This window comes from Opisthorchis viverrini (genome assembly GCF_000715545.1).
Source record: "Opisthorchis viverrini unplaced genomic scaffold opera_v5_48, whole genome shotgun sequence".
In the NCBI taxonomy this organism is placed as follows: domain Eukaryota; kingdom Metazoa; phylum Platyhelminthes; class Trematoda; order Opisthorchiida; family Opisthorchiidae; genus Opisthorchis; species Opisthorchis viverrini.
The window spans coordinates 2,031,624-2,042,001 of NW_008751704.1; the positions used below are offsets into that span (position 1 = coordinate 2,031,624).

At 42.2% G+C, this 10,378-nt stretch overlaps 1 protein-coding gene across 1 annotated transcript in view; it reads left to right on the forward strand.

The window, feature by feature from the left end:
* Positions 1–1,688: 1,688 nt before the first annotated feature.
* T265_13241 (hypothetical protein) overlaps positions 1,689–10,378 on the forward strand; it is a gene marked incomplete at both ends in the record, with an annotated part of 34,842 nt that continues 26,152 nt past the window's right edge. Inside the window, 3 exons of the mRNA XM_009167891.1 lie at positions 1,689–1,761; positions 5,081–5,464; positions 7,318–7,490. Of these exons, the coding sequence (XP_009166155.1) occupies positions 1,690–1,761; positions 5,081–5,464; positions 7,318–7,490 (629 nt within the window). The remainder of the gene's footprint in view (positions 1,762–5,080; positions 5,465–7,317; positions 7,491–10,378) is intronic.

The window sequence follows — 10,378 nt, forward strand, 5'->3', positions numbered from 1 at the left end:
AGAACTAACCCGAATATCAATCTAAAGCGTATGCGGTTGATAGCATTAGAATATTCATGTCATCGCTGCTGACCAAAATCGATATTCAATTGAGATTAGAACTCAGAACATTGCGTATACCTAGAAGATATCTCGGGAGTTTTTATCTCCTTGATGTCCTGAACGTCCGTGTGTTCTGTCTGTTCACCTAGTTCGTCTTGTGACCTTGAGAGTTATCCCTCTCCCTATACACAATTTTTGTCTGCCCGGGTTGCTTACCTATGCACCTACGTGCCGCCGTACTTTTCTAATCTCAACAGTTCGCCATCAGTGAAGTGTGAAATTAGACGGTATAAGCAGATTTCTTGGTTCTGCTGCACACCGTTAATGCCCATCCTNTTGGCAGGTTATCCTGTGCAGCTCACAAGGGAGTGTACGAGCGACTTCTGATTGTTGTAGAGCACGTTTACCAAATCGCCTAACGCACATTCCCGTCAGTTTATTAAGGATATGAGCAGGTGTATGACACATCTTTTTCAATGCATTGGTACGTATAAGCTAGACCCTCGGATCAGGACTAGCAGCGGTGACGTAAGATGCATCGCTATAGAGACAAGCTAGCCTATGTAGGGTGGGAGTATGATCCAAATTGACATTCGACAAGTTACCTTTTTAAAGTGTGTGAAATTGGGTATGTCATGCAGTTGTTATCAACATTCAAAGAACCATGGATATAACACAGAGGCTGCCACCACATGATGAGCACAGAATGTGACAAGAAATTCCCTCGTACTAATCAGTAGCATTGCTTTTGGAGAAAAACCAACACAACATCGATCCCAAATGAACTGCATCTGTGTGATATTCTTCAACTAAATGTGCTTCACACACAACTTCCGTGTTTCTGATGTAATCAACTACATATAAAGTTGTGGAACCACTTTGACAACCGACGACCGGTTTCGTTTTCCTTGTGGTTGACCAGCTAAGCGAAGTCATTGTGTTTCCATCAACCTCAAACTGTATGAAGTTTGGAGAAAGACACTCATTTGCAAATAAGTTTGGTGAACTCAGCTGATTTCTAGCTCAAGTCGAGACTACCGTGAAGTTCGATTGCAAATGAGTGTATTTCACCAGCTTCATGCCATTTGGTATTCAAGTCAAGTATGGGGATGACGAAAACCCGAGGAATGCGCCTACTCGATAATGTCGAAACCAGTCATGGGCTGTCATAGTAGTCTCTGCATAATTATGAGTAGTGTGTTACAACAAGTCCCCTCATCCGATCGAATGCCGCTTCATGGCTTTTACGCTTCACAGCTAGAAAGGTGCTCACGCATTTTTTCAATCCCAGGCCATTCAGTAGTGTGCGGAATGCGTTTTTGCACTCTGAATCCGTTAGCATTCCTAGTTATTCTCGTTCACACGTGATGATCATGTCATGTCTCGGACGATTCACACAACAAAGACAGCGTGTCGAGGTCACATCTTAGCCTACATTTGCGATCTGCTAGCGTAACGTGGACAAGCTTGATGATGAGTGAAGTAATAAGTCAAAATATCTTCGATATATTTAAATATTCTAAATGTTTCCACTCAACTGTTCCTATGCAATTTGGTCCGGATAATTTTCTGACAGCATCAAACTAAGATGGAAAAGTGTCCAATCAAAAGTAGAAAAAGCAAAGGTAAATTAATTTCTCATAAAGCAAACTACTCACAAGGTTGCTGAAAACTCTTCAACAGCCCACGACCGGTTTCACCCTTCTTGGGACTCATCAGGTAGGCGCAGTCCCCGAGTTTCCGTCAACCTTATGATCTACTTGAACCCAAATTGCACTGTTTTCGAGAAATACACTCATCTGCAAATCAGTTTGGTTTTCACGGGAGACTCAATTGAATCAGTCCGATTTGGGTTCAAGTAGATTATAAGGTTGACGGAAATCGGGGACTACCTACCTGATGAGCCCTAAGAAGGCCGAAACCGGTTGTGGGCTGTCGAAGAGTTTTCAGCAACCCTGTGAGTAGTTTCCTTTATGAAAATATACTGCGATATCTCGAATATCGTGCCAACTGAATCATGAGGCGGCCTGTTTGCAGCACATTCAGCCGGAGGACATCATAAACAAGAGATTCAATTGAGTCTGCCATGAAAACCAAATTGATTCGCAGACGAGTGTATTTCTCGAAAATTAAGTTCATTTTTATTTATCATATAATAATTAATATGGGATACTATAACATGGTCTCCAGCACAAAAACAGCGAGAACGTCATCACAACTACCCTTGAAAAATTAAAAACATTTTTAGCTGATTTTCATGCTCTTGTAGAGATTATATTAAATATAATTATCTGAAGCAGTGCTAAAATTCAGAAGAATTTCTTTTACTCCAGCGGCTTAGAGGGTTGTTGGTTTGTCGGCTGAGTTCAGTGCTTTGACTGCAAACGTTTCATCACCACCTGGAGGCTCCAGACGCATCCTAACAACATACTGATGGTGTCACCTCGACTGGTGGGGAAACGTCAGATTGCCCAGCTCAGTTAACAAGCCAATGACCATATTGGAAGACTTTCGGTTTACATAGCAACAAATCCCGGCACGGCCATTGGATATGCTTTGCTGATGAGCTCTAATAAGAGTGAAACTCGAATCCAGTGCTTCCCTTTGGTGTGGACTCACCGGAATAATTACACCAGAACAGGAGGACGACCGTTCAAACGAGAGTGGTGTGCCTGTGAACAAAAAAACCTATCCCGTAAAAGCCCAAAAGTACAGCAAATTATCACTGAAATCTCACATGCTCGGCCAGCTTGGTTCACTCAGACCAAAAATTTGCGATCAATAATGGATCACTTTTCAACAGTCAAATGTGTCAAATGAGGAGCTTACTGTTTCCTAGACAGTTTGCGGATCGTGCGTTCTTTCGACAAACCGGAATTGGGCAAGTCTGTAGTGTACAACTTCTGGGGAAACATGAGTGGCATTTCTAAAACCGAGGTACATTCTAAGAATTGAAATTTACAAACAAAGCCACTGGAAACAATGTCCATTTGCTACCTCGAGCTATGCAAAACAGACCTGGTCATTGCGTCCAGCGCCTAGAAGCAAATATCTGTTAACCACAAGAGCTCACCCATTAAGAAACATATTCAAGCTCCCGCAGAATGACGCTGTCAAGAAGAAATGATGATATGTCCAGAAAACGATCTGGGTGTGGTCTCAGTGAATAAAATTGGCCATAGTTTCAAAAATTACTTAAAACTAGAAGGCGTGATCAGCTCATGTGAAGATATGAAGGACGACTGCTTGCGCAAATGTTAATAAATAACGAAGTAATGTTCTATGAATTACCGCATGATGTGGTGCTTACATCAGATGAGCCAGATGAGGCATTTCAAGGATAAATCAGTGAGGTCACTATCCTATCCTATCCTATCCCATCCCATCCTACCCTATCCTATCCTATCCTATCTATCTATCTGTCTATCTGTCTATCTATCTATCTATTTACCTCCAGTACCATCCATGCATTTATCCGTTTATACATCTATCTATTATTATTTTTTATCTGTCTGCCCAACAACAGGTCCTTACTCATCATCGATTAAATCAACTTCAATTCCTGAATACTGCAGAATGAAACCTTACTTTTTGTGCAAGTGTGTTTGTTTGAAATTGGGTATTCCAGTATTAGTCTGTCCAGTTCAGGCACGTGTCTTCGGAAATTTTAGCAACTTTTTATATGGCTATGTCTTCCAGATGCATAAACCAAATTAATTGGTCGACCTTCCAGGATGGGACACACTACCACCAGTAGTCACGGGGTTTATGAGGGGACGAAACTTTCGGAATAGCGAGTAATTAACCGCTCCTAGTTCTCATTTCCTGGTTAAGTCATTAGAACTGTAGATGTCTCCAACCTGGCCAAAAATTGTTTGTATGAAACTGAAAGACCATTCATTTTGGCCACTTCAGCTCGATTAGTGAACGCTTAAGATTTCAGTGAATCACCATTACATCCAAAAATGACTAATGAGCTGGTGGATCATCACATCGACCGTATTTTGCCAACGAAAGCAAATCGATCATTATTTTCTAGTTTTGCAGCTCTCCACTGACGAGTTACAAATGAATTTAAGGTGAAACATCGTTTATTAGAACAGAGAAATATGTTATAAGAAGAATTCAGCAAAACCCACAGAATCATAAATTCGCGAGAACCGATGGTTCCTGAACCTGGATTGGAATCAATTTAGTTATTTTTGACGCTTATGTATGACCATTTACCAAGTAGAATCAAAAATTTAACTTGCTTATCCCTAAAGCGGGTTCGGGGTAGGCCTTGCTGCAGTCTCGTGTAAAAATATATAACCGATTTTTTGTACAAGCTGATTAAATGATTGCGGTATGAGATCTCCACTGCATCCACAATGTTGTCATTAGGTGGTTGCTGCGCTGACATGAGGATTTCTGGAACCAAAACGCAGCGTCTGGGTATAAATCTATTATCGAGTGCATTACAGAAAGTCACGTGACCACTGGCGTGTAGCGAACTGCTAAACCGCTGAGTGTCACACAGCAACAAGGCAGCTAGTAATCCTAGATGAGACCTGAAGGAACGTGATACCCAGTGTAACCGCTGACGCACCCTCACTAGCCGTATTACACACATAACTACATACCGGTTGGGATAGCGCGCCCAAAATATCTTTGGTTTACAATCCCCACGGATGGTCTCTCAGACCAACAACGTACATCACTCAAGGAAATACGAGGCCGTCAATTTGTTTATCAGACAGGTGCAGACCATGGAATTCAAGTCATTCTTGAGGTATACTCACCAAAATTTTGTTCGAAAAGTGCTGTGTAGTCCGAGCTGAATGTCGGTCTTCACAGCATCAAACCATCTAGTATGGACACTCACGTGAAAATAGGATACCAAATGAGTTTCATTAAGCATCAACTAAGAAAGATATTGGCTCCAGTATCTAGATCCAATAAGGAATGGATTGGCACAGCAGTCATTCCATATAAAGCAGGAACATCGGAGGTTATTCGAAGATCGTTGAAATTAACCAAAATCCGAGCAGATTTTCAGAAGGAAAGACTCTACGCTCGGTTTTTGATGCAATTGAAAGATCCACTGCCGGTTGAAAGGACTAGAGACTATGTGTACAAAATTAACTGCAACGATTATACTAAGGTTTATATAGGACAAACTGCCAGGGAATTGCACACCAGAATTGGTGAGCATAAAAGAAGGATTAACAAACCACCAAGGAATGCAGAAGAATACCAAACGCTGGTCAAAGACTCAGCGATGGCGGTACATGCCTTAGACACGGGACATAGAATAGATCTGGAGAATGTGGAAGTCTTAAGACGGGGACTGCGATTCACACCACAACGGCTGATAGCCGAGGCGGTGGAAATCACTAAGCATCACAGCGTGAATAGAATCGAGGGTGTGGAGCTAGCGAGCGTATGGAAAGCGGTCTTAGATAAGCCGAGTTGACACGTGACGGTGTGGTTGTCAATCCACTTAGGATCATTAGAAAAAACCGGGGGGTAGGGGTGGAAACCCCAACCGACCAAAGGTCACAGCATCCCTCCTACACAACTTTCTTAGCACTAGCTCACCCACACAGACTAACAGAAGGTTCAAACGAAGTTCAAGAGGAACCATCAAATGAACCGAACCAGAAGAACTAGACCCTAGGCAGGACCCAAACACATGTAGGTTTCCCCACCGACCCAACACTTGTTCAACCACTCTAACACACTAAAATCCCTCGGCCGACACCCAACAGAGATTTAGCTTGACTTAGCTGATTGGTTCTCCTTCAGCCTTAAATCTCGACTAATATCGGAACTTAGTCACTTGGCGTGACGAAGCTTTAGTGTCAAAAGCGAAACGATGCCCAGCAATAAATCCAGCGACTGTCACCAAACGTTTTCGAAAACAATCTAGTATAGGCTTCAGAGGGTCCGTAAAATATGATCTCCTCTGAATGTCGCACTACTAGAGCTGACCTGTTGAAAGAATGACAGCTATACTGTTCTTCTGTCTGCGCATGCTCACCAGCGCTTGAATGATCACCAACGGTAATTTGCTCAATCTTCAAGGCCGGATGGCTTACAGTCTCTAGGAATTGTCAGGTTGTGTATGTTGAAGCATTCAGACAATTGCACTTGTCCTCCATTACCACTGGTGGACAAATGCAGGAAGCTGTCAGAAAGCACCACAGGAGTTCTGTGGCGGTAGCGTCTGTTCAGATTCCCCGGTCATGTGACCGACAGTTGAGTCCCGTTCAACCTGCCTGTCGGTCATCATATACCACTTATATGATTGGTCAATCCGTTGGCAATACAGCATCGCCTGACCAAGTATAACCCGGCCTGTGAAGCTGAACATATCAAAGACATTTATGGGGATTTTTGTACGAAAGTACCAAAGTAGGTTTTGATTAGTTCACCTGATAAGATATTACTGCTACACTCCACTCGTTTGCTCCATTCTGTTCACCCGTACTGCTATTTAACAGTAAGGAGCATCGGAATAGTCATTATCTTATTCATACTAAATTAATTCATTTGCATTTTGGCATTTCTGAACGCAAAATTAATAATGAAGATCACTAAATGGAGTTGGAAGAGTAATGTTCCCTCCGATTTGTTCAGTGACAGTTGCCAGCTCTCGGGTTATTCAGTTTTCCGGTTACCAAGAAACAATCAAGAAAGTTCATCTGAATAGAGCCGTGTGTACCTTTGTCACGAGAAGAAAAAGCTTTTTATGCAGCAGATGATGATAAAAATTATGTGACGATCCAAATTCGGTCATTGTGCTTATTAGGAGAACCGGCTCCGAACGCAACGGGACCACATAACAGCCACTGGAATAACCGTTTTCGTTGAGGCAGATTTCATTGGTTGTTCTTCATTCGCCCTTGACAGATGAGTTGTAGTCTTAGTATCCCTTTTTTTGACCCGCTTGTACGCGACAGTGATCAACATATAAGCCGGTTCGCACGTTCGTTGACTTGTTCTGGTTTGGTCAAGCGTACCAGACGATCAGTCGGCTATCCAGACCGGGGATCACGGTAATAAGAAAGCATTAAGGGACTGTGGTCCACAACAGTGCTCTGGCCTGCTATTCATGGTGAGCCGTTCGTAGTATCCATTTCTACATAATCAAATGTTGCATGTTGTTCAGTGCATTGCAGTGCAAAAAGAAAGCGAACAGACCACCACTGTTGTTTTTGTGATAGCACTTGATTGATTTAAACATATCAAAAGATGGTTTTGATTCGTTCAACATTTTGCAGACCGTTCAAGTGCATTCTTCTCCAAATGAACAAAGTGGGCAGTGGCACTATGGGTCTACGCCGGAGGGTAAAAGAAGTCACCCCGGAAAAGCTGTCATCCCTCAAAGAAGAACTGAAGCAATTGGTCATTAGTAAACATGCCCCTCTTCCTGACGAACCTGATTATTCAACTTGTGATGACACGTGAGTTGTGATGTGTAAAATGTTTCCACATAATCTGCGTTTTTATTTGCCCATGCGCTTTGGCAGTAACCGGAAGTCGTAAATTTTGAAACCCAGGTTATTGTGCACCACTGTCCCGCGTCACTGTATAGCATATATATTGATCGCACACTATCTTCTTAATCGCCATCCTCACTTTTGGTCAGACGTGCCACGCAGGCGCACAAAACCAAACACGTTGCACCCATACGCCTAGGTAACCCGGTCAGATTTATACAATTGTGCCATCTTAGCCCGCTTTATTGACTGAGGATCCGGCCCATACTCATTCCACACCGTCTAAGGGATGCAGAAGACGGCCTTGATTACCACATTCATAGTGGCTGGCCGTTAGACAGTAATTCGAAGTTGGCCAGTTGCACTCACACACCGTAATCTTCACTTTGTCTTATTAAAAATAGGCTTTTCCTTCACCTCAACAGCTGAACTAAGTTTCTTGCTGGTATCTGAGACATGCACCCGCTCCGAGTAACTCGAAAACAGCTTCTTCGGGATTGTACTTCACCTACACCGCAAGTCAAATTTTCCTGCTTCGAGACCGTCTCAATACGTCGCAGCACCGGGGCTTCGATTGTTCACATCCTTAGAGACGCCTTGGCGCAACGGATCATATTTTTGTTTGCTTGACTGACTTATCCGAAAGTTTCAATGAAATCCGTTTCTTTCGATTATTATTATTATTACTGGCCTTGGCACCGACAATAAAATGCCAAAACCTGGTGCCCACCAGTTTCCGAATTCTCGGCTTATTCTTTAAACTTTCAAAACGAAACAACTCCTTCAAAAGCATTTCAAAAAAACAAAAAAAACTTTATTGATTTAGTTGAAAATGACTGAATCCTTGAATGGACACCGAAAAAGAGATGAATGTTAATCAAACCATAGATCCCACGCCTGACTAATTGCGAAGTAAATGGTTTGAAACGTGATCCCAAAGAATCATCACTCGTCGAATGTGTCGTATTTAACCGGTTTCGAAAACCGAACACCACAAATGGTTTGGAAACAAAGAGGAAGGGACACTTGCTGGTATCTGAGACATGCACCCGCTCCGAGTAACTCGAAAACAGCTTCTTCGGGATTGTACTTCACCTACACGGCAAGTCAAATTTTCCTGCTTCTAGACCGTCTCAATAAGTCGCAGCACAGGGGCTTCGATTGTTCACATCCTTAGAGACGCCTTGGCGCAACGGATCATATTTTTGTTTGCTTGGCTGACTTATCCGAAAGTTTCAATGAAATCCGTTTCTTTCGATTATTATTATTATTATTGGCCTTGGCACCGATAATAAAATGCCAAAACCTGGTGCCCACCAGTTTCCGAATTCTCGGCTTATTCTTTAAACTTTCAAAACGAAACAACTCCTTCAAAAGTATTTCATTTTAAAAAAAAAAAACTTTATTGATTTAGTTGAAAATGACTGAATCCTTGAATGGACACCGAAAAAGAGATGAATGTTAATCAAACCATAGATCCCACGCCTGACTAATTGCGAAGTAAATGGTTTGAAACGTGATCCCAAAGAATCATCACTCGTCGAATGTGTCGTATTTAACCGGTTTCGAAAACCGAACACCACAAATGGTTTGGAAACAAAGAGGAAGGGACACCTTAGTCTACCGCACAACATCCACATTTTCATTAGACGAAGATTGATTTGGTAAGTTCTACTGGCACAACTTGTTGAGCACACGCGCTCGGCATTTGTGTTTGAGAACTTAGTCCACCGCACAACATCCACATTTTCATTAGACAAAGACTGATTTAGAAAGTTCTACTGGCACATTTTGTTTAGCACACGCGCTCGGCATTTGTGTTTGAGAACAACGAAATTTGATGTACGTTCAGGGTATTGCAGTTCTGAATGAATCATTTGACAACAGTTGTAGCGAGGAATTTACCCTGTATTTTGCCAAGGTACTAATTGAGTTCAGGGATAAACTCGTTGCCAGCTAAAACGAGAATCACTGTAGAAATTCAGGTGTCGAAAACTACCCCAAATCTATCCGCCATATAACGATTGAAATGTGCTCGACTGTACTTAACTAGATTCTTAAGTCTCTGGCCCTCAATGCATCGCCGTCATCCCAGTGTCCCCAATGAACAAAAGCGTAGCGGCCCTGTGCAGAAGCTCACTAAAAGGTTCATAGCCGATAAGCCGAACCTACCTGAACTGAATACCAGAATAAATTCTATTGCCTGAATACGCTTCAGAATTCCTTGGTTAGAAAGTTCATTTAGTCATAAGGTAGACGAAAGGCCGAACACAGAGTTTACTTTCAGTTAACAGATTGGATAAGTTTTGAATGCTGTTTGAACTCGATTCGTGTGGTTGAGTGCTTCGTTAGAGTGATGGGTTAGAATTAGAACGTTCTACCTGACACTTCTCCTAAAGGCGTGTACCACTTTTATCGGTTAGTGCGCACTTGATATTTTAGACTAAAACGCCGGCGCTGATTTCTTATCTTCGTTGATAACCAAGCACCACTATGTGAAAATTTAGCTGGTCTACACACCATTGCCAGTTACTTGCTGGGCAACTTCTTGCTGTTTTGTGAATTCCAGTTTGTTTCTCGTAACTTCCACATTTCTCAATCAAAGTTTCGTCATTTCTAAGTCTTCCATCGTCTGCTATTTATAGTAATGTCTTACTTTGTATCCATATTTTGCCTGTGCTCATTGAATTTGGTTTGCAGTTGCTTGGTTGTTTTTCATGTAATTTGTGCAATTTCTTTGCGTACACATCTCCACGTCGTATCACCAAAATGTGGACCATTCAACTGCACCAAGTAATTGCTTCTTCTGGGTAATGGCCATTGGTAATATCTGACTATGTTTGGTCTTTGCT